Below are 25,444 nucleotides of genomic sequence, written 5' to 3'. Positions count from 1 at the left end.
CACACAGAGACACACACACAGTACGGTCAGATAAGGGACTAGTATGCCAGTAATCTATAAAAAGATCCTGTATGTCTCTCTACTATCCTACCCTCTCTTCTGGTCACACTCTCTACTATCCTACTCTTCTGGTTTCTCTCTCTCTACTATCCTACTCTCTCTCTTTCTACTATCCTACTCTCACTTCTGGTCTCTCTCTCTCTCTACTATCCTACTCTCTCTCTCTACTATCCTACTCTCTCTCTCTACTATCCTACTCTCACTTCTGGTCTCTCTCTCTCTCTCTCTACTATCCTACTCTCTCTCTCTACTATATTACTCTCTCTTCTGGTCTCTCTCTCTCACTCTACTATCCTACTCTCTCTTCTGGTCTCTCTCTCTCTCTACCATCCTACTCTCTCTTCTGGTCTCTCTCTCTCTCTACTATCCTACTCTCTCTTCTGGTCTCTCTCTCTACTATCCTACTCTCTCTCTCTACTATCCTACTCTCACTTCTGGTCTCTCTCTCTCTACAATCCTACTCTCTCTTCTGGTCTCTCTCTCTCTCTACTATCCTACTCTCTCTTCTGGTCTCTCTCTCTACTATCCTACTCTCTCTCTCTACTATCCTACTCTCTCTCTCTACTATCCTACTCTCTCTTCTGGTCTCTTTCTCTACTATCCTACTCTCTCTCTCTACTATCCTACTCTCTCTCTCTACTATCCTACTCTCACTTCTGGTCTCTCTCTCTCTACTATCCTACTCTCACTTCTGGTCTCTCTCTCTACTATCCTACTCTCTCTTCTGGTCTTTCTCTCTCTCTACTATCTTACTCTCTCTACTATCTTACTCTCTCTTCTGGTCTCTCTCTCTCTCTACTATCCTACTCTCTCTTCTGGTCTCTCTCTACTATCCTACTCTCTCTTCTGCTCTCTCTCTCTCTCTCTCTACTATCCTACTCTCTCTTCTGGTCTCTCTCTCTACTATCCTATTCTCTCTCTCTCTACTATCCTACTCTCACTTCTGGTCTCTCTCTCTCTCTACTATCCTACTCTCTCTCTCTACTATCCTACTCTCTCTCTCTACTATTCTACTCTCACTTCTGGTCTCTCTCTCTCTCTCTACTATCCTACTCTCTCTTCTGGTCTCTCTCTCTCTCTACTATCCTACTCTCTCTTCTGGTCTCTCTCTCTACTATCCTACTCTCTCTCTCCACTATCCTACTCTCTCTCTCTCTCTCTACTATCCTACTCTCACTTCTGGTCTCTCTCTCTCTCTACTATCCTACTCTCTCTTCTGGTCTCTCTCTCTTTCTCTCTACTATGCTACTCTCTCTTCTGGTCTCTCTCTCTCGCTCTACTATCCTACTCTCTCTTCTGGTCTCTCTCTCTACTATCCTACTCTCTCTTCTGGTCTCTCTCTCTCTCTACTATCCTACTCTCTTCTGGTCTCTCTCTCTACTATCCTACTCTCTCTTCTCGTCTCTCTCTCTCTCTACTATCCTACTCTCTCTCTCTACTATCCTACTCTCTCTCTCTCTCTACTATCCTACTCTCACTTCTGGTCTCTCTCTCTACTATCCTACTCTCTCTTCTGGTCTCTCTCTCTCTCTACTATCCTACTCTCTCTTCTATCCTACTCTCTCTTCTGGTCTCTCTCTCTCTCTCTACTATCCTACTCTCTCTTCTATCCTACTCTCTCTTCTGGTCTCTCTCTCTCTCTCTCTACTATCCTACTCTCTCTTCTGGTCTCTCTCTACTATCCTACTCTCTCTTCTGGTCTCTCTCTCTCTCTACTATCCTACTCCCTCTTCTGGTCTCTCTCTCTCTACTATCCTACTCTCTCTTCTGGTCTTTCTCTCTCTACTATCCTACTCTCTCTTCTGGTCTCTCTCTCTACTATCCTACTCTTCTGGTCTCTCTCTCTACTATCCTACTCTCTCTTCTGGTCTCTCTCTCTACTATCCTACTCTATTCTAGTCTCTCTCTCTACTATCCTACTCTCTCTTCTGGTCTCTCTCTCTCTCTACTATCCTACTCTCTCTTCTGGTCTCTCTCTCTACTATCCTACTCTCTCTTCTGGTCTCTCTCTCTACTATCCTACTCTCTCTTCTGGTCTCGCTACTATCCTACTCTCTCTTCTGGTCTCTCTCTCTCTACTATCCTACTCTCTCTTCTGGTCTCTCTCTCTCTCTCTCTCTCTCTCTCTCTCTACTATCCTACTCTCTCTTCTGGTCTCTCTCTCTACTATCCTACTCTCTTCTAGTCTCTCTCTCTACTATCCTACTCTCTCTTCTGGTCTCTCTCTCTCTCTACTATCCTACTCTCTCTTCTGGTCTCTCTCTCTCTCTACTATCCTACTCTCTCTTCTGGTCTCTCTACTATCCTACTCTCTCTTCTGGTCTCTCTCTCTACTATCCTACTCTCTGTTCTGGTCTCTCTCTCTCTCTCTCTTTACTATCCTACTCTCTCTTCTCTCTTGTCACTTTCAGCTTTCTGAGTTAACTCTGGTTCCTTTTATAGACTGATCAATAGAAAGAGAGCCAGAGAGAATGGAGAGAGAGAGAGGGGGATGGGGAGAGGGGGATGGAGAGAGGGGATGGAGAGAGAGGGGAATGGAGCGAGAGGGGGAGATGGAGAGAGGAGGGATGGAGAGAGAGAGGGGATGGAGAGAGGGGGAGATGGAGAGAGAGAGATGGAGAGAGAGGGAGATGGAGAGAGAGGGGGGATGGAGAGAGAGGGGATGGAGAGAGAGGGGGTGGAGAGGGGAGATAGAGAGAGGGGAGATGGAGAGAGGGGGATGGAGAGAGAGGGGGATGGAGGGGGAGATGGAGAGAGAGGGGGTGGGGAGAAAGGGGGATGGAGAGAGAATAAAGGAGAGAAAGGGGGATGAGAGAGATGTGGGGTGGAGAGAAAGGGGGATGGAGAGAGAATAAAGGAGAGAAAGGGGGATGGAGAGAGAGGGGAGATGGAGAGAGAAGGGGGATGGAGAGAGAGGGGATGGAAATGGAGGGGGAGATGGAGAGAGAGATCAAAGGAGAGAAAGGGGATGAGAGAGGGGGATGGAGAGAGAGGGGGTGGAAAGAAAGGGGGATGGAGAGAGAGGGGGGTGGAGAGAGAGGGGGATGGAGAGAAAGGGGATGAGAGAGGGGGATGGAGAGAGAGGGGGATGGAGAGAGAGGGGGGTGTAGAGAGAGAGGGATGGAGAGAGGGGGGGTGGAGAGGGGAGATGGAGATGGAGAGCGAAGGGGGGTGGAGAGAGAGGGGGATATGGAGAGAGATGGATGGAGAGAGGGGGGTAGAGAGAAAGGGGGGTAGAGAGAGAGGGAAGGAGAGAGAGGGGGGTGGAGTGGAGATATGGAAAGAGGGGGGATGGAGAGAGAGGGGGTTGGAGAGAGGTACAGGGGGTGGAGAGAGGGGGATGAAGAGAGAGGGGAGATGGGGATGAGAGAGATAGGGGGATGAGAGAGAGGGGAGATTGGAGAGAGAGGGGGATGAGAGAGAGGGGAGATGGAGAGAGAGGGGAGAGAGGGGAGATGGATAGAGAGGTATAGTATGCCCTTCATTTTCGGCACCTCTCACAGAAAGCTCATGCCAGTCAGCAGTAAAACAGTTAAACAGTGTGTAGAGCCAAGTTATCAGAGCTGTTGCAGCTAGGTCTGCATAGTGCAGGGTTGGAGCGAAGGATGGAGAGAGAGAGAGAAGAAGAGAGCAAGATAGAAAGGCAAGGATAGTTGTGCTGACTGGACATCTGGCAAGGGGACTAGTGTCATCCTCTCTTTCTTCATCTGTTCTGTCGTTTCCTTGCCTCCCTCCATCCATAACCAAGACAACAACATAACCGAGACGACAACATAACCGAGACAACAACATAACCAGACAACAACATAACCAGACAACAACATAACCAGACAACAACATAACCGAGACAACAACATAACCAAGACAACAACATAACCAGACAACAACATAACCGAGACAACAACATAACCAAGACAACAACATAACAACATAACCAGACAACAACATAACCGAGACAACAACATAACCAGACAACAACATAACCAGACAACAACATAACCAAGACAACAACATAACCAGACAACAACATAACCAGACAACAACATAACCAGACAACAACATAACCGAGACAACAACATAACCGAGACAACAACATAACCAGACAACAACATAACCGAGACAACAACATAACCAGAAAACAACATAACCAGACAACAACATAACCGAGACAACAACATAACCAAGACAACAACATAACCGAGACAACAACATAACCAGACAACAACATAACCGAGACAACAACATAACCAAGACAACAACATAACCAGACAACAACATAACCGAGACAACAACATAACCAAGACAACAACATAACCAGAAAACAACATAACCAAGACGACAACATAACCGAGACAACAACATAACCAAGACGACAACATAACCGAGACAACAACATAACCAAGACAACAACATAACCAGACAACAACATAACCGAGACAACAACATAACCGAGACAACAACATAACCGGACAACAACATAACCGAGACAACAACATAACCAAGACAACAACATAACCAGAAAACAACATAACCAAGACGACAACATAACCGAGACAACAACATAACCAAGACGACAACATAACCGAGACAACAACATAACCAAGACAACAACATAACCAGACAACAACATAACCGAGACAACAACATAACCGAGACAACAACATAACCAGAAAACAACATAACCGAGACAACAACATAACCAGACAACAACATAACCAAGACAACAACATAACCGAGACAACAACATAACCAGACAACAACATAACCAAGACGACAACATAACCAGACAACAACATAACCAGACAACAACATAACCAGACAACAACATAACCAGACAACAACATAACCAGACAACCACATAACCAGAAAACAACATAACCGAGACAACAACATAACCAGACAACAACATAACCAAGACAACAACATAACCGAGACAACAACATAACCAGACAACAACATAACCGAGACAACAACATAACCAGACAACAACATAACCAAGACAACACAAACACACTTCGATGTCGAAGCCTCTCTGTCTCTCCCTCTCTCTGTCTCTCCCTCTGTCTGTCTCTCTCACTCTGTCTGTCTGTCTCTCCCTCTGTCTGTCTGTCTGTCTGTCTGTCTGTCTGTCTGTCTGTCTGTCTGTCTGTCTGTCTGTCTGTCTGTCTGTCTGTCTGTCTGTCTGTCTCTCTCTCTGTCGTCTCTGCAGTAAGAGAGACCACCCATTGTCTTCAGTATTACACAACACAGTACATTCCAGTACAGTGTATCTCACTGCTAGATGTCAGTCAGATTGGGATAGGTCTGGGAGAGCGTGTGTGTGTGTGTGTGTTTAAATAATTCACTATGCTCGTAGCAGCATGAACACATGACATCTCTGCTGTGGGAAAGTGGGTTTTTATAACAAGCACTTAGAGAGTGTGTGTTTGTGCATGTCTGTGCTAGTGCACTTAGCTCATGATGGATAGATAAGGCAATGAAGGATACTATACTGTATTCAACAAATCAAAATCAAATCAAATTTATTTATATAGCCCTTCGTACATCAGCTGATATTCTCAAAGTGCTGTACAGAAACCCAGCCTAAAACCCCAAACAGCAAGCAAAGCATGTGAAAGAAGCACGGTGGCTAGGAAAAACTCCCTAGGAAAAACTCCCTAGAAAGGCCAAAAACCTAGGAAGAAACCTAGAGAGGAACCAGGCTATGAGGGGTGGCCAGTCCTCTTCTGGCTGTGCAGGGTGGATATTATAACAGAACATGGTCAAGATGTTAAAATGTTAAAATGTTCATAAATGACCAGCATGGTCAAATAATAATAATCATAGTAGTTGTCGAGGGTGCAACAAGCACGTCCGGTGAACAGGTCAGGGTTCCATAGCCGCAGGCAGAACAGTTGAAACTGGAGCAGCAGCACGGCCAGGTGGACTGGGGACAGCAAGGAGTCATCATACCAGGTAGTCCTGAGGCATGGTCCTAGGGCTCAGGTCCTCCGAGAGAAAGACAGAAAGAGGGAAAGAGAGAATTAGAGAGAGCATGTTTAAATACACACAGGACACCGGATAAGACAAGAGAAATACTCCAGATGTAACAGACTGACCCTAGCCCCCGACACATAAACTACTGCAGCATAAATACTGGAGGCTGAGACAGGAGGGATCAGAAGACACTGTGGCCCCATCCGATGATACCCCGGACAGGGCCAAACAGGCAGGATATAACCCCACCCACTTTGCCAAAGCACAGCCCCCACACCACTAGAGGGATGTCTCCAACCACCAACTTACCGTCCTAAGACAAGGCCGAGTATAGCCCACAACGATCTCCGCCATGGCACAACCCAAGGGGGGGCGCCAACCCAGACAGGAAGACCACGTCAGTGACTCAACCCACTCAAGTGACGCACCCCTCCCATGGACGGCATGGAAGAACACCAGTAGGCCAGTGACTCAGCCCCTGTAAAAGGGTTAGAGGCAGAGAATCCCAGTGGAAAGAGGGGAACCGGCAAGGCAGAGACAGCAAGGGCGGTTCGTTGCTCCAGCCTTTCCGTTCACCTTCACACTCCTGGGCCAGACTATACTTAATCATAGGACCTACTGAAGAGATAAGTCTTCAGTAAAGACTTAAAGGTTGAGACTGAGTCTGCGTCTCTCACATTGGTAGGCAGACCATTCCATAAAAATGGAGCTCTATAGGAGAAAGCCCTACCTCCAGCCGTTTGCTTAGAAATTCTAGGGACAATTAGGAGGCCTGCGTCTTGTGACCGTAGCGTACGTGTAGGTATGTACGGCAGGACCAAATCGGAAAGATAGGTAGGAGCAAGCCCATGTAATGCTTTGTAGGTTAGCAGTAAAACCTTGAAATCAGCCCTTGCCTTAACAGGAAGCCAGTGTAGGGAGGCTAGCACTGGAGTAATATGATACATTTTTCTGGTTCTAGTCAGGATTCTAGCAGCCGTATTTAGCACTAACTGAAGTTTATTTAGTGCTTTATCCGGGTAGCCGGAAAGTAGAGCATTGCAGTAGTCCAGCCTAGAAGTAACAAAAGCATGGATTCATTTTTCTGCGTCATTTTTGGACAGAAAATTTCTGATTTTTGCAATGTTACGTAGATGGAAAAAAGCTGTCCTTGAAACAGTCTTGATATGTTCTTCAAAAGAGAGATCAGGGTCCAGAGTAACGCCGAGGTCCTTCACAGTTTTATTTGAGACAACTGTACAACCATCCAGATTAATTGTCAGATTCAAATGAAGATCTCTTTGTTTCTTGGGACCTAGAACAAGCATCTCTGTTTTGTCCGAGTTTAAAAGTAGAAAGTTTGCAGCCATCCACTTCTTTATGTCTGAAACACAGGCTTCTAGCGAGGGAAATTTTGGGGCTTCACCATGTTTCATTGAAATGTACAGCTGTGTGTCGTCCGCATAGCAGTGAAATTTAACATTATGTTTTCGAATAACATCCCCAAGAGGTAAAATATATAGTGAAAACAATAGTGGTCCTAAAACGGAACCTTGAGGAACACCGAAATTTACAATTGATTTGTCAGAGGACAAACCATTCACAGAGACAAACTGATATCTTTCCGACAGATAAGATTTAAACCAGGCCAGAACTTGTCCATGTAGACCAATTTGGGTTTCCAATCTCTCCAAAAGAATGTGGTGATCGATGGTATCAAAAGCGGCACTAAGATCTAGGAGCACGAGGACAGATGCAGAGCCTCGGTCTGACGTCATTAACTTCTTGGGGCTATGTGGGACGCTAGCGTGCCACCCGTGGTGCACCCTATCAACAGCAGGTACATTTCAAGAGCGGCAAATTTGAAACCAAATAAATGTAAAAATTCAAATTTTTCAAACATACAACTATCTTACACCCTTTGAAAGATAAACATCTCCTTAATCTAACCACGTTGTCCGATTTCAAAAAGGTTTTACGGCGAAAGCATTAAGTTAGATTATGTTAGGAGAGTACATTGACAATAGCTGTGTGTAATGTTTTGTCAATTCAAAGACAGGCGTCACCAAAACCATAAAACCAGCTAAAATGATGCACTAACCTTTGACAATCTCCATCAGATGACACTCCTAGGACATTATGTTAGACAATGCATGCATTTTTAGTTCTATCAAGTTCATATTTATATCCAAAAACAGCGTTTTACTATGGCATTGATGTTGAGGAAATCGTTTCCCTCCAATAACCGGCAGTCAAGTCAGCACCACAAATTAAATAATTAAAATTAGAAAACATTGGTAAAATATTATATTGTCATTTAAAGAATTATAGATTTACATCTCTTGAACGCAATCAACTTGCCAGATTTAAAAATAACCTTACTGGGAAATCACACTTTGCAATAATCTGAGCACTGCGCCCAGAAAAATATGCTTTGCTATACAGACAAACGGCCATGTTGGAGAGATCTAAAATCGAAAATACTATGTAAATAATCCATTACCTTTGATTCTCTTCATCAGATGTCACTTCCAGGAATCCCAGGTCCATAACGAATGTAGTTTTGTTCAAAAAAGCTCATCATTTATATCCAAAAAGCTCCGTGTTGTTAGCACATGATCTAAGCCAGCCGGACTTCTCGTCATGAACGAGGGGAAAAAATATATTTACGTTCGTTCAAACATGTCAAACGTTGTTTTGCATAAATCATTAGTGCCTTTTTTAACCAGAACATGAATAATATTCAAGGTGGACGAATGCATTCTCTTTTATAACGTATTGGAATGAGGGTACCCAACATGAACTCGCGCGCCAGAGTCTAATCGGCCATCACCGTTCCATGGCTCTTGTTCGGTCAGATCTCCCTCCAGAAGACTCAAAACACTTTGTAAAGGCTGGTGACATCTAGTGGAAGCAATAGGAAGTGCCAAAACATTAATCAACCCCTGTGTGTTTCAATGGCATAGGCTTAAAGGTAATTCAACACATCAGGTATCCACTTCCTGTCAGAAAATGTCTCAGGGTTTTGCCTGCCAAATGAGTTCTGTTATACTCACAGACACCATTCAAACAGTTTTAGAAACTTTAGGGTGTTTTCTATCCATATATAATAAGTATATGCATATTCTAGTTACTGGGTAGGATTAGTAACCAGATTAAATCGGGTACGTTTTTTTATCCAGCCGTGAAAATACTGCCCCCTAGCCCCAACAGGTTAAAAGGTCATTTACCACCTTCACAAGTGCAGTCTCAGTGCTATGATGGGGTCTAAAACCAGACAAGCGTTTCGTATACATTGTTTGTCTTCAGGAAGGCAGTGAGTTGCTGTGCAACAGCTTTTTCTAACATTTTTGAGAGGAATGGAAGATTCGATATAGGCCGATAGTTTTTTATAATTTCTGGATCAAGATTCGGCTTTTTCAAGAGAGGCTTTATTACTGCCACTTTTAGTGAGCTTGGTACACATCCGGTGGATAGAGAACCGTTTATTATGTTCAACATAGGAGGGCCAAGCACAGGAAGCAGCTCTTTCAGTAGTTTAGTTGGAATAGGGTCCAGTATGCAGCTTGAGGGTTTGGAGGCCATGATTATTTTCATCATTGTGTCAAGAGATATAGTACTAAAACACTTTAGTATCTCCCTTGATCCTAGGTCCTGGCAGAGTTGTGTAGACTCAGGACAATGGAGCTTTGGAGGAATACCCAGATTTAAAGAGGAGTCTGTAATTTGCTTTCTAATGATCATGATCTTTTCCTCAAAGAAGTTCATAAATTTATTACTGCTGAAGTGAAAGCCATCCTCCATTTGCGAAGGCTGCTTTTTAGTTAGCTTTGCGACAGTATCAAAAAGAAATTTCGGATTGTTCTTATTTTCCTCAATTAAGTTGGAAAAATAGGATGATCGAGCAGCAGTGAGGGCTCTTCGATACTGCACGGTACTGTCTTTCCAAGCTAGTCAACACACACACACACACACACACACACACACGCGCTTTTAGGTCATTGGAGGCTTCTGTTTTCTGGTAGTTACTAGATGACCACGCCAGGACGGTATATGAGTAATTGATCCTTAATCTAGGGTTACAAGGGATACAAGTTAAGGTTAGGGTCAGGGTAAGACTAGGTACTAGTTAAGGTTAGGGTCAGGGTAAGACTAGATACTAGTTAAGGTTAGGGTCAGGGTAAGACTAGATACAAGTTATTAAGGTTAGGGTCAGGTAAGACTAGATACAAGTTAAGGTTAGGGTCTGGTAAGACTAGATACTAGTTAAGGTTAGGGTCAGGGTAGTGGTTAACATCTAAATATTGCACTACTTCTAGTGTTTCTACCTGGCCCTTAGCGACTGCATTTCCTGGCCCTTAGTGACCGCATTACCTGGCCCTTAGCGACTGCATTGCCTGGCCCTTAGCGACTGCATTTCCTGGCCCTTAGTGACCGCAATACCTGGCCCTTACCGACCGCAATACCTGGCCCTTAGCGACCGCAATACCTGGCCCTTAGCGACCGCAATACCTGGCCCTTAGTGACCGCAATACCTGGCCCTTAGCCACTGCATTTCCTGGCCCTTAGCCACTGCATTTCCTGGCCCTTAGCGACCCCATCACCTGGCCCTTAGTGACCGCATCACCTGGCCCTTAGTGACCGCATTACCTGGCCCTTAGCGACCGCATTACCTGGCCCTTAGTGACCACAGCAACTGGCCCTTAGTGACCGCAATACCTGGCCCTTAGCGACCGCAATACCTGGCCCTTAGTGACTGCAATACCTGGCCCTTAGTGACCGCATTACCTGGCCCTTAGTGACCGCATTACCTGGCCCTTAGCGACCGCAATACCTGGCCCTTAGTGACCGCAATACCTGGCCCTTAGTGACCGCAATACCTGGCCCTTAGTGACCGCAATACCTGGCCCTTAGTGACCGCATTACCTGGCCCTTAGTGACCGCATTACCTGGCCCTTAGCGACCGCATTACCTGGCCCTTAGTGACCCCATCACCTGGCCCTTAGTGACCACATTACCTGGCCCTTAGCGACCGCATTACCTGGCCCTTAGTGACCACTGCAACTGGCCCTTAGTGACCGCAATACCTGGCCCTTAGCGACCGCAATACCTGGCCCTTAGCCACTGCATTTCCTGGCCCTTAGCGACCCCATCACCTGGCCCTTAGTGACCGCATCACCTGGCCCTTAGTGACCGCAATACCTGGCCCTTAGTGACCGCAATACCTGGCCCTTAGTGACCGCAATACCTGGCCCTTAGCGACCGCAATACCTGGCCCTTAGCGACCGCAACACCTGGTCCTTAGCGACCGCATCACCTGGCCTGTAGCGATGACATCACCTGGCCCTTAGCGATGGCAATACATGGCCCTTGGAGACTGCAAAACCTGGCCCTTAGCGACGGCATCACCAGGCCCTTAGCGACGGCATCACCAGGCCCTTAGCGACGGCTTCACCAGGCCCTTAGCGACGGCATCACCAGGCCCTTAGCGACGGCATCACCAGGCCCTTAGCGACGGCATCACCTGGCCCTTATCGACCACATGATGAACAGAGATTCCCATTAGAACCAGAACCTTCTCAATACCTGGATGATTGCACACACACACACACACACACACACACACACACACACACACACACACACACACACACACACACACACACACACACACACACACACACACACACACACACACACACACACACACACAGACACACACACACATACGCAAACACACACACACACACACACACACACACACACACACACACGACACACACACACGCAAACACACACACACACAAGTGTCAGATCTGAGGACTCTGAGTGTGTTTTGTGAGCAACATGGCTAACTATGTTGTCATTTCTGAGTGAAATTGATATGTGTGCAGGATTTCAATCCAGCCCTGCATTAAATCACTCCAGATACCCTTCCTCCAATATGTGAGTATTGGTGACTGTGGCTGATAACTACGTTGTGTACACACACACACACACACACACACACACACACACACACACACACACACACACACAGACACACACACACCATGACTATATGTTGTGTGTTGCTGGAGCATCTAAGGTTACACACTCAGGAAATGGACTCTCTCACCCCCAAGGAGACACAGAGAAACACAGATAGGAGAGGTGGGGTGATGACTCTAACCTTCATTGTGTCCTGTAATTGTTTTGGGCTTTATGAGGGATTACAACATTATCATTGTGTGTTGATGTGATATTTGAATTATGAGTACCCCTCCTCTCTCTACCCCCCCGCCCCCCTCTAACATAACACCAGTGTAATCTGCGGTAATCTCTGGTTTATGAGGGATTACAACATTATCACTCACGGAGATCTATACTGCCCTACCAAGCAAAAAGGCAATTACTGCTCATTTGGTCGAAAATGGTGTTCATGTCGTATTTGCTACATTAAATACATGCTTAATCATGTGGACAAGTATCCCTGCCTCTGTTGTATTGGGCTTTGGAGGAAAATGGGGGTCATGTTAGCAGTAAATAATCCAAGGTAAATAAAAAGCTATTTCTCTCAGTTCCACGCTATGAGCAGTTACTGTTTTTTTGCTTGGTAGGGCAGAATGGCTGTTGGTGTGATATGACACTGCAATAGAAGGGAACTTGCTATTTACTTGGTCCCCTCCCCTCCTAACAGCAGCGTCCCGTACAGCAGTCCTTTGCTGCCTCTCTGTGTCGTGAGTCTCACTGGAAGTGCCTCCTCTTGACTCTTCTCATGTATGGGTGTTTCGCCATGCTGGGTTGGTGTGGCGTCTGCCGTGTGCCTGTCCTGGGCTCCGGGGAGTACGCGGTCGTCCCGGCTACGGCTGCCACTACCGCCGCCTTCCCTGACTTGCCTCAACTGCGCCTCGACAGGTTAGTTAGTGTGTGTTCCTTCTACTTTAGTCGTCTCCCACTACCCTAAAAAAAATACAGAAAATCTTAAGACAGCAAATCTTCAACAAATGTTCTTCAGATAACTTTAAGTATAGTTAAATACACTTTAAGTATAGTTAAATACACTTTATGTAAAGTTAAAAACACTTTACATATAGTTAAATACACTTTACATAAAGTTAAATACACTTTACATAAAGTTAAATACACTTTACATAAAGTTAAATACACTTTACATAAAGTTAAATACTCTTTACATAAAGTTAAATACACTTTACATAAAGTTAAATTATACTTTAAGTATGGTTAAATACACTTTACGTAAAGTTAAATACACTTTACGTAAAGTTAAATACTCTTTACATATAGTTAAATACACTTTACATAAAGTTAAATACACTTTACATATAGTTAAATACACTTTACGTAAAGTTAAATACACTTTACGTAAAGTTAAATACTCTTTACATATAGTTCAATACACTTTACATAAAGTTAAATACACTTTACATATAGTTAAATACACTTTACATAAAGTTAAATACACTTTAAATAAAGTTAAATTCTCTTTTAAATAAAGTTAAATGCACTTTAAATAAAGTTAAATTCTCTTTTAAATAAAGTTAAATGCACTTTAAATAAAGTTAAATTCTCTTTAAATGAAGTTAAATTCTATTTTAAATAAAGTTAAATTCTCTTTTAAATAAAGTTAAATTCAAGTTGAATTGTGTTTGTATCCTCCATCCAGTTTAAGAGGCTATCTGTACATTCCTAAAAGCCTCCTCATGGTCAATCTGATATCTGCAGTGGCCGTACAGTATTTACTGCGATACGGCCTCTATAGAAGTCATGGCATTCATACTTCCCGCCCCCACCTACCGTCAACCAATCATGTCAATGCCGGAGCTATACAGAGTCCTCCGCATTGTTAGAACATTTGGGCGGCGCACGGCGATGCTCAGTTTGGCTCAGAGCTCAGTTTGGCCTCTGCGTGCCTCCACAATTCCATCACACCATCCATACGGAGCCTCTGAACACATTTTTCAGATCAAGCATAAATGATCTTTAACCCTGCTCTATGTGATGGACCTGTTTTTAAATAAAGTTTGATTGTGTTTGTATGAACATGACCTTTCTCTCTCTCTTCTCCCTCCTCTAACAGCCCGTGTTCCAGTGGTTATGTGTATATCCCTCTAGCCTTCCTAGCTATGTTGTACGTGGTGTATCTGGTGGAATGCTGGCACTGTTACTCCAAGACCGCCATTTTGGCTCAAGCGGAGACGGCAGAGGTATGTGACTTTGACTTTTATTTTGGTTGAAACTCTCATTGTGTGTCCCTATCTGTTGTTATTTGGGGGAAATCTAATTGGCTTTGGTTACGTGGGCAAGGGGTGTATAGTAGAGTGAGTTGGGGAGACTGACTGTGTGTGTGTCCAGGTGAGTTGGGGAGACTGACTGTGTGTGTGTTCAGGTGAGTTGGGGAGACTGACTGTGTGTGTGTCCAGGTGAGTTGGGGAGACTGACTGTGTGTGTGTCCAGGTGAGTTGGGGAGACTGACTGTGTGTGTGTCCAGGTGAGTTGGGGAGACTGACTGTGTGTGTGTCCAGGTGAGTTGGGGAGACTGACTGTGTGTGTGTCCAGGTGAGTTGGGGAGACTGACTGTGTGTGTGTCCAGGTGAGTTGGGGAGACTGACTGTGTGTGTGTCCAGGTGAGTTGGGGAGACTGACTGTGTGTGTGTTCAGGTGAGTTGGGGAGACTGACTGTGTGTGTGTCCAGGAGACTGACTGTGTGTGTGTCCAGGTGAGTTGGGGAGACTGACTGTGTGTGTGTCCAGGTGAGTTGGGGAGACTGACTGTGTGTGTGTCCAGGTGAGTTGGGGAGACTGACTGTGTGTGTGTCCAGGTGAGTTGGGGAGACTGACTGTGTGTGTGTCCAGGTGAGTTGGGGAGACTGACTGTGTGTGTGTCCAGGTGAGTTGGGGAGACTGACTGTGTGTCCAGGTGAGTTGGGGAGACTGACTGTGTGTGTGTCCAGGTGAGTTGGGGAGACTGACTGTGTGTGTGTTCAGGTGAGTTGGGGAGACTGACTGTGTGTGTGTGTCCAGGTGAGTTGGGGAGACTGACTGTGTGTGTGTCCAGGTGAGTTGGGGAGACTGACTGTGAGTCTGTCCAGGTGAGTTGGGGAGACTGACTGTGTGTGTGTCCAGGTGAGTTGGGGAGACTGACTGTGTGTGTGTCCAGGAGACTGACTGTGTGTGTGTCCAGGTGAGTTGGGGAGACTGACTGTGTGTGTGTCCAGGTGAGTTGGGGAGACTGACTGTGTGTGTGTCCAGGTGAGTTGGGGAGACTGACTGTGTGTGTGTTCAGGTGAGTTGGGGAGACTGACTGTGTGTGTGTGTCCAGGTGAGTTGGGGAGACTGACTGTGTGTGTGTCCAGGTGAGTTGGGGAGACTGACTGTGTGTGTGTCCAGGTGAGTTGGGGAGACTGACTGTGTGTGTGTCCAGGTGAGTTGGGGAGACTGACTGTGTGTGTGTCCAGGAGACTGACTGTGTGTGTGTCCAGGTGAGTTGGGGAGACTGACTGTGTGTGTGTTCAGGTGAGTTGGGGAGACTGACTGTGTGTGTGTCCAGGTGAGTTGGGGAGACTGACTGTGTGTGTGTCCAGGTGAGTTGGGGAGACTGACTGTGTGTGTGTGTCCAGGTGAGTTGGGGAGACTGACTGTGTGTGTGTCCAGGTGAGTTGGGGAGACTGACTGTGTGTGTGTCCAGGTGAGTTGGGGAGACTGACTGTGTGTGTGTCCCCAGGTGTATGAGCGTGTCACAAAGCTTCAGCAAGCCACTCCCTGTATCTGGTGGAAGGCCATCAGTTACCACTACGTCAGACGGACCAGACAGGTGACCAGGTATCGCAACGGAGACGCTTATACCACTACACAGGTAAGGACACACACACAAACACACACACACACACACACACACACACACACACACACACACACACACACACACACACACACACACACACACACACACACACACACACACACACACACACACACACACACACACACACACACACACAGGTTAGCAGGAAGGGGTGAAAACCCACACCTTCAGCTATTAAAGGGAGTGCTCCTAATCTCAGTTTGTTACCTGTATAAAAGACACCTGTCCACAGAAGCAATCAATCAATCAGATTCCAAACTCTCCACCATGGCCAAGACCAAAGAGCTCTCCAAGGATGTCAGGGACAGGATTGTAGACCTACACAAGGCTGGAATGGGCTACAAGACCCTCGCCAGGCAGCTTGGTAAGAAGGTGACAACAGTTAGTGCGATTATTCGCAAATGGAAGAAACACAAAAGAACTGTCAATCTCCCTCGGCCTGGGGCTTCATGCAAGATCTCACCTCGTGGAGTTGCAATGATAATAAAACAATTGGTAACACACTACGCCGTGAAGGACTGAAATTCTGCAGCGCCTGCAAGGTCCCCCTGCTCAAGAAAGCACATATACATGCCCATCTGAAGTTTGCCAATGAACATCTGAATGATTCAGAGGACAACTGGGTGAAAGTGTTGTGATCAGATGAGACCAAAATGGAGCTCTTTGGCATCAACTCAACTCGCCATGTTTGTAGGAGGAGGAATGCTGCCTATGACCCCAAGAACACCATCCCCACCGTCAAACATGGAGGTGGAAACATTATGCTTTGGGGGTGTTTTTCTGCTAAGGGGACAGGACAACTTCACCGCATCAAAGGGACGATGGATGGGGCTATGTACTGTCAAATCTTGGGTGAGAACCTCCTTCCCTCAGCCAGGGCATTGAAAATGGGTCGTGGATGGGTATTCCAGCATGACAATGACCCAAAACACATGGCCAACGCAACAAAGGAGTGGCTCAAGAAGAAGCACATTAAGGTCCTGGAGTGGCCTAGCCAGTCTCCAGACCTTAATCCCATAGAAAATCTGTGGAGGGAGCTGAAGGTTCGAGTTGCCAAACGTCAGCCTCGAAACCTTAATGACTTGGAGAAGATCTGCAAAGAGGAGTGGGACAAAATCCCTCCAGAGATGTGTGCAAACCTGGTGGCCAACTACAAAAAAACATCTGACCTCTGTGATTGCCAACAAGGGTTTTTCCACCAAGTACTAAGTCATGTTTTGCAGAGGGGTCAAATACTTATTTCCCTCATTAAAATGCAAATCAATTTAGAACATTTTTGACATGCGTCTTTCTGGATTTTTTTGTTGTTATTCTGTCTCACTGTTCAAATAAACCTACCATTAAAATTATAGACTGATCATTTCTTTGTCAGTGGGCAAACTTACAAAATCAGCAGGGGATCAAATACTTTCCCCTCACTGTATATCTTTCTACCCCATCTACAATATTACCCCTGTAACCTGTCCCTCTCTAACCCCCTCTACAACATTACCCCTGTAACCTGTCCCTCTATAACCCCTCTACATTAACCCTGTCCCTCTATAACCCCTCTACATTAACCCTGTCCCTCTGTAACCCCTTACATTACCCCTGTAACCTGTCCCTCTGTCACAGGTGTATCATGAGAGGGTTAATACCCACGCCTCCAGCTCTGAGTTTGACTACGGTCGCCACAGGGTTAAAGATGTCTCCAAAGAGCTCCAGGGACTTCAGGAGCATCCAGCTGTCAGGCTACGCTTCACCAAGTGTTTCAGGTGAAACACACACATTTGGAATTCTATATATTCATTTACAAAGCATTGTTTAAAATTCAGAAAAATATACTTTTTGTGAGTTGAGTTTCCCACCCTTAGGCTGATTTGTGCTACTGGAAAAGCGCTATGAAATCCAATCCGTCAGTGAATCAATCAATTCATCAATTGTTCCTCCGTTTCAGTTTTGCCAGCGCCCGTGCGGAGGCGGCATACCTCACCCAGCGAGCACACTTCTTCGGAGACAATGAGGGTCTGGATGATTACATGGAAGCGCGAGAGGGGATGCATCTAAAGAACGTTGATTTCCGGGAGCATATCCTGGCGTTCCCGGACCCGACCCGGCAACCGTGGTATTCCCGACCCCGGGTCTTCTGGCTAGCCTCAGTGTTCCTCTTCTCCTGGCCGCTCCGGGTCGTGTCAGAATACCGCACGGCGTACGTACACTACCACGTGGAGAAACTGTTCGGAGAGGAGACGATCCGTGAGGACGGTGGAGGGGACGGAGTGACGGAGAACGGTGGAACGACGAGAGGAGACAGGAGTGTCAACGGCGGGTCGAGTTACAGAGCGATATCGCGGGTGAACACGGTGGACATGACGGAGCTGGAGTGGCATATTCGCTGTAATCAGCAAATGGTTCCTTCATATTCTGAAGCTCTTCTCATGGACTTGGAGAGAGAGAGTAACGGAGGAGTTAGTAGAACAGGAGGAACTAATACCACCACCTCATCTACACCTGGAGCTCCAGGCTCAGACCCCATCCAGGGGGGCATCCCAGCTGGTATGGCCCACCCAGTGGCCTTCTCTTCAGCTTACCTCCTCCAGAGCTGCCCCCGGTGCCGGAGAACCACGTCCAGCTCCAGCCTACCGTCCAGGCTAAGGGCCCCGACAGGGAATCAAGCTCTGCTGAACGGCACCGTGGCTGAGATGAGGGCAAACGGCGTAGGGGGTGGCGGGGGAGGGCAGGGGGGAGGAGGGGGAGGTCAGGGGGGAGGAGGAGGAGGAGAGGGGAGGTTAGTGTTGAGTCGTAGTGGGTTCTCTCTAGGGAGAACACGACCGAGACCGGCGAGTCTGTTTCACTCTCGTAGTATGGGGGGAGGACTGGGCGGAGGACTGGGGGGAGGACGTGGGGAGGACGGAGGAGGAGGAGTGTTTCTGGGGTTAGGGTCCCGGCAGGGTCAGGACGATGAGGAGAGTAGAGGAGTGCTGGAAGGAGAGAGAGATGAAGAACAGGAGGAGGAAGAGAGGGATGAGGAAGCAGAGCAGGAGGGAGGAGGAGGAGTGGCGGATGCGGGGGTGAGGGAGGGAGAGAGAGATAGACCTCCGTCTTATCACGATGCGTTTTTCTTCCCGGTGTTGATCGTACACGGAGAGGAGAGTTGCCACGGTGGAGATGATGTGATGGACACAATAGTAAACTAACAGAAAACAAAGAGATTAAAAGAAGAGATCAAATTTAAATAGAGTGGTTGTCATAGTCTAGCAGTGGAGTGAAGGGATATTGTAGTACAGGACAAGAAAGAGGGAGATGTTGGAGAGAGAGAGAGAGGTCTGATAATACGGCACAGAGAGAGAGAGAGAGAGGTCTGATAATACGGCACAGAGAGAGAGAGAGAGAGGTCTGATAATACGGCACAGAGAGAGAGAGAGAGAGGTCTGATAATACGGCACAGAGAGAGAGAGAGAGAGGTCTGATAATATGGCACAGAGAGAGAGAGAGAGAGGTCTGATAATACGGCACAGAGAGAGAGAGAGAGGTCTGATAATACGGCACAGAGAGAGAGAGAGAGAGGTCTGATAATACGGCACAGAGAGAGAGAGAGAGAGGTCTGATAATACGGCACAGAGAGAGGGAGAGAGAGAGAGAGAGGTCTGATAATATGGCACAGAGAGAGAGAGAGAGAGAGAGAGAGGTCTGATAATACGGCGCAGAGAGAGAGAGAGGTCTGATAATACGGCACAGAGAGAGAGAGAGAGGGTCTGATAATACGACACAGAGAGAGAGAGAGGTCTGATGATATGGCACAGAGAGAGAGAGAGAGAGGTCTGATAATATGGCACAGAGAGAGAGAGAGAGAGGTCTGATTATACGGCACAGAGAGAGAGAGAGAGAGAGGTCTGATAATATGGCACAGAGAGAGAGAGAGAGAGGTCTGATAATACGGCACAGAGAGAGAGAGAGAGAGAGGTCTGATAATATGGCACAGAGAGAGAGAGAGAGAGAGGTCTGATAATATGGCACAGAGAGAGAGAGAGAGAGGTCTGATTATACGGCACAGAGAGAGAGAGAGAGGTCTGATAATACGGCACAGAGAGAGAGAGAGAGAGAGGTCTGATAATACGGCACAGAGAGAGAGAGAGAGAGAGAGAGGTCTGATAATACGGCACAGAGAGAGAGAGAGAGAGGTCTGATAATACGGCACAGAGAGAGAGAGAGAGAGAGAGGTCTGATAATACGGCACAGAGAGAGAGAGAGAGAGAGAGAGGTCTGATAATATGGCACAGAGAGAGAGAGAGAGAAATGCAGACCGAAAGACTTGCAGAAAAGGACCAAAAGAATGAGGGAGAGGGGGGAGAGAAATAGAGAGAGAGAGAGAGAGAGAGTAGTTTTAAATGGAGGGTAGTAGACTGAACATTGGAATGTTTTCCAGATATAGTATCTATGCAAGGATATTGTTCAAGTATGTTGTTTTCCAGATTTCAAGGACACTTTAGGAGACAGATACCGTAGGAGACAGATACCGTAGGAGACAGACACCGTAGGAGACAGACACCGTAGGAGACAGACACCGTAGGAGACAGACACCGTAGGAGACAGATACCGAAGGAGACAGATACCGTAGGAGACAGATACCGTAGGAGACAGATACCGTAGGAGACAGATACCGTAGGAGACAGATACCGAAGGCGACAGATACCGTAGGAGACAGATACCGTAGGAGACAGATACTGTAGGAGTATGTGACTGTTTAAAAAGATTGGCTGTGTCCCAAATTGTACCCTGTTCCATATTTTAGTGACCGGAAAAGTTTCTCTGAAATAGGTCAACCAGAGGGCTGGTAAATATGTTTGCGGGGTACGGGATGTCGCCTTCAGCGACAGGACATCGGACGCCACCATTTAGGATCTGCTCTTTTGAGACAGAGGAGAAGAGGAGGGCAAAAAAAAAAGACAGGATGCTGGAGATGAAAGACGAAACAGAGCAGAGTGTATTCCTCTCGTTATCTTGTCTTCCATGGAACAGATGGAACGAGAGTTCCCATTCTCCACCAACCCAAGGAGAGGAATAGATGGAACATTCTGGAAACAGCTCAACATGCTATGGATAGACATGGACACTGAGCAGCCAATCATCTGAGAGTGCCATCATGAACCAGTTCTTCTATAAACAGTGTGTGTGTGTGTGTGTGTGTGTGTGTGTGTGTGTGTGTGTGTGTGTGTGTGTGTGTGTGTGTGTGTGTGTGTGTTCACAGTCACCTCTACAGATAGGAGGCTATCTATTTTCCATCACACTGGACCCTGTCTTCTTAAGCCAACAACCCAGCACAGCAAAACAAAATGGAGGATATCTGATCCTTCCTCTCTGACCTCCTATAGCCTCGTTATCACTATCTGCCTGCTTGGCGTCTCACATTACACCCTATTCCCTGAGTAGTGCACTACTTTTGACCAGAGGCTCTATGGGACAGCCCTGTGTATGTATACTGCCCCTTATATGGTATGTGGCCCTGGTCAAAAGTAGGGCACTACATTGGGAATAGGGAACCATCACTCACTCCGCTGTCTGCATCTACCCAGAGTTCGAGGTGAGGAACTGGGCTTGAGTTACAAGCCGCTCCCCGTCTCTCTCCAACCTCCCCCTGGCAGTAATCAAATGTATCTGTGGTTGGTAGCTCAGTTGGTAGAGCATGGTGTTTGCAACGCCAGGGTTGTGGGTTCGATTCCCACGGGGGGGCCAGTACATAAAAAAATATATGAAATGTATGCATTCACTACTGTAAGTCGCTCTTGATAAGAGCGTCTGCTAAATGACTAAAATTGATTTCTGGATCCTGATGGTTCTAGGACAGTCTGAGGTGGCCCAGGTGCATAGGCTGTGATTCTAGCCCCACCAATGTTTAGCCAACGAGAGAGAGAATTATATTCTACTAAATGACAAACTTGACCACAAACAGAGGATGACCTGTTTTTTTCAGCATGTGGTCCTTGCTCACACACACTGCCCTGACTGAGCCTTCCCCTTGATTTGGTGTCGTTATATTCACACGCCGCCTCTGTCTCTTTCTGAGAACAGTGCCAAGATAAATCTCACACACACATACGCGCATTCCCATGAGATCACCACTTGGCCACGCACGCCGGTCGCCACGCACGCCGGTCGCCACGCACGCCGGTCGCCACGCACACCGGTCGCCACGCACACCGGTCGCCACGCACGTGTGCAGGCAACGTTAGTTCCGTTTTGTTGCTGTGATGTCATCGCTACGCTGTCGGAATGTCTTTGTGTTGCAGCACGAATGTTGACAGGTTGACAATGATAATTATATTATTACTACGATGAAGACAATCTTCGAATCACCCCCTATTCCCTAGACAGGTAGGGCACTACTTTCGGGCCAGGGTGGCACCCTGTTCCCTAGGCTTCTGAAGTTTCTAATTTCCACTTTGAAATTTAAGACTTGATTTTCCCTTACGAAGAAAATGGATCAACCTTTACAAAAATGTCCATTAATTACAATCCACATAATAATTCACATTTCCTGTTGCTACAAGGATTATTTTCCTGTTGTAGCAAACTGGCTCAAATTAAGATGCAACATCTGTAATCCTCATCTAGGGCCAAAAGTAGTGGGCTACATAAGGAATAGGGTACCATTGACCTAGTCTTTGTAATGTCTCTGATGGGTTTATGACACTGTATCCAATAACACTCTCCAGTCATTGTAACAGTCCAGCGCTGTCCACATCACTATTTTGTCTAAACATGAGGATGTGTTAGCCAGGATGAAACCCGAGGTGTGACAGTTCTGAGGGGAGAAAGAGGGACCATTTGCAGTTATGGCCAAAAGAGTTTGGCCAACTTGGATGAAGATTTTGAGTTTTTAAACGGGCGCCATGTCAGACCCCAAAAAGCGCCAAGTCAAAAAACTTTTCCTCCTGATATTTTAAACTGTTATTATTCTGCTCTGCTCTATATAGGATACTATTAATGATAATGCTGTTATTCCTACTACTACTGGTCATTACTATCCTGGATATTACTTCTACTACTGGTCATTACTATCCTGGATATTACTTCTACTACTGGTCATTACCATCCTGGATATTACTTCTACTACTGGTCATTACCATCCTGGATATTACTTCTACTACTGGTCATTACCATCCTGGATATTACTTCTACTACTGGTCATTACCATCCTGGATATTACTTCTACTACTGGTCATTACCATCCTGGAATACAAGGGACAGACAGATTATCATCTGTATTTTAAAATGACAGATTATTTTGACCTGGTTGGTTTCCACTAATCTCCATACCAGATCTTGTATGTGCTGACCAGCTAGTCGGTTTGGGTAACTGTCTTTCATGACTCCCGAGACATCAGGTTGCTACTGATCTAAGTCAGATAAAATGGCTGAAATTAAATCGCCAGCAGCAGCTTTTCCTATGGAATGAATGGATGGTCCAACACTGCAATACAGTATTTACTTTAATACCCACCGGTATCAACACTTATATTCACACAAACTAAAGTAATGCTCTTCTATATATTTCTGATAATAAATGTAATTTCATGAATATGCTACTATACCTCTGATGGTGATGATGTATGTGGTACTGCTGATAACGATGACAGCGATGTTGGTGATGTCAACGATGTTGGTGATGTCAACGATGTTGGTGATGTCAACGATGTTGGTGAACGATGTTGGTGATGTCAACGATGTTGATGATACTGCTGATAACGATGATTGTTACCAATAATAAAGTCAACCTGCTTGATGTACCAGGATATAATTGCTTTGCCTTGTGGTTATTCACACATCAAATCAAACTTTATTAGTCACATGCACCGAATACAAGTGTAGACTTTACAGTGAAATGCTTACTTACAAGCCCTTACCAACAGTGCAGTTAAAGAAGAAGAACATATTTATCAAGTAGACTAAAATGAAAAAGTGAGACAATAAGAATAACGAGGCTATATACAGAGGGCACCGGTACCGAGTCAGTGTGGAGGCTATATACAGAGGGCACCGGTACCGAGTCAGTGTGGAGGCTGTATACAGGGGGCACCGGTACCGAGTCAGTGTGGAGGCTATATACAGAGGGCACCGGTACCGAGTCAGTGTGGAGGCTATATACAGGGGGCACCGGTACCGAGTCAGTGTGGAGGCTATATACAGAGGGCACCGGTACCGAGTCAGTGTGGAGGCTGTATACAGGGGGCACCGGTACCGAGTCAGTGTGGAGGCTATATACAGGGGGCACCGGTACCGAGTCAGTGTGGAGGCTATATACAGAGGGCACCGGTACCGAGTCAGTGTGGAGGCTATATACAGAGGGCACCGGTACCGAGTCAGTGTGGAGGCTATATACAGAGGGTACCGGTACCGAGTCAGTGTGGAGGCTATATACAGGGGGCACCGGTACCGAGTCAGTGTGGAGGCTATATACAGGGGGCACCGTGCACCGAGTCAGTGTGGAGGCTATATACAGAGGGCACCGGTACCGAGTCAGTGTGGAGGCTATATACAGAGGGCACCGGTACCGAGTCAGTGTGGAGGCTATATACAGGGGGCACCGTGCACCGAGTCAGTGTGGAGGCTATATACAGGGGGCACCGGTACCGAGTCAGTGTGGAGGCTATATACAGGGGGCACCGGTACCGAGTCAGTGTGGAGGCTATATACAGAGGGCACCGGTACCGAGTCAGTGTGGAGGCTATATACAGAGGGCACCGGTACCGAGTCAGTGTGGAGGGGTACAGGGTAGTAATGAGACTATATACAGGGGGCACCGGTACTGAGTCAGTGTGGAGGGGTACAGGGTAGTAATGAGACTATATACAGGGGGCACCGGTACTGAGTCAGTGTGGAGGCTATATACAGGGGGCTCCGGTACCGAGTCAATGTGGAGGGGTACAGGCTAGTAATGAGACTATATACAGGGGCTAGCAGTACTGAGTCAGTGTGGAGGGGTACAGGGTAGTAATGAGACTATATACAGGGGGCCCCGGTACTGAGTCAGTATGCAGGGGGTACAGGGTAGTAATGAGACTATATACAGGGGCTAGCAGTACTGAGTCAGTGTGGAGGGGTACAGGGTAGTAATGAGACTATATACAGGAGGCACCGGTACCGAGTCAGTGTGCAGGGGTACAGGCTAGTAATGAGACTATATACAGGGGCTACCAGTACTGAGTCAGTGTGGAGGGGTACAGGGTAGTAATGAGACTATATACAGGGGGTACAGGCTAGTCATGAGACTATATACAGGGGGTACCGGTACCGAGTCAGTGTGCAGGGGTACAGGCTAGTAATGAGACTATATACAGGGGGCAGCGGTACTGAGTCAGTGTGCAGGGGTACAGGCTAGTAATGAGACTATATACAGGGGGCACTGGTACTGAGTCAGTGTGCAGGGGTACAGGCTAGTTGAGGTAATCTGTACATGAACAGTTGAAGTCGGAAGTGTACATACAGACTATAGGTTGGAGTCATTAAAACTCGGTTTTCAACCACTCCACAAATTTCTTGTTAAACTATAGTTTTGGCAAGTCGGTTAGGGCATCTACTTTGTGCA

The 25,444-nt window shown here is 46.6% G+C and overlaps 1 protein-coding gene across 1 annotated transcript in view; it reads left to right on the top strand.

Annotated features, from left to right (window-relative positions):
* The window catches only part of LOC106608448 (transmembrane protein 151B), a 22,886-nt gene extending 4,088 nt beyond the window's left edge, over nucleotides 1-18,798 (top strand). Inside the window, exons 2-7 of the mRNA XM_014206380.2 lie at nucleotides 12,695-12,912; nucleotides 14,096-14,222; nucleotides 15,739-15,870; nucleotides 17,494-17,633; nucleotides 17,816-18,615; nucleotides 18,722-18,798. Coding sequence (XP_014061855.1) covers nucleotides 12,773-12,912; nucleotides 14,096-14,222; nucleotides 15,739-15,870; nucleotides 17,494-17,633; nucleotides 17,816-18,615; nucleotides 18,722-18,798 — 1,416 coding nt within the window. The 5' untranslated portion in view covers nucleotides 12,695-12,772. The remainder of the gene's footprint in view (nucleotides 1-12,694; nucleotides 12,913-14,095; nucleotides 14,223-15,738; nucleotides 15,871-17,493; nucleotides 17,634-17,815; nucleotides 18,616-18,721) is intronic.
* The last annotated feature ends 6,646 nt before the right edge of the window (nucleotides 18,799-25,444 follow it).

Source organism: Salmo salar, chromosome ssa07 (genome assembly GCF_905237065.1).
Source record: "Salmo salar chromosome ssa07, Ssal_v3.1, whole genome shotgun sequence".
NCBI lineage: Eukaryota > Metazoa > Chordata > Actinopteri > Salmoniformes > Salmonidae > Salmo > Salmo salar.
This window is presented reverse-complemented; position numbering and strand designations above follow the sequence as displayed.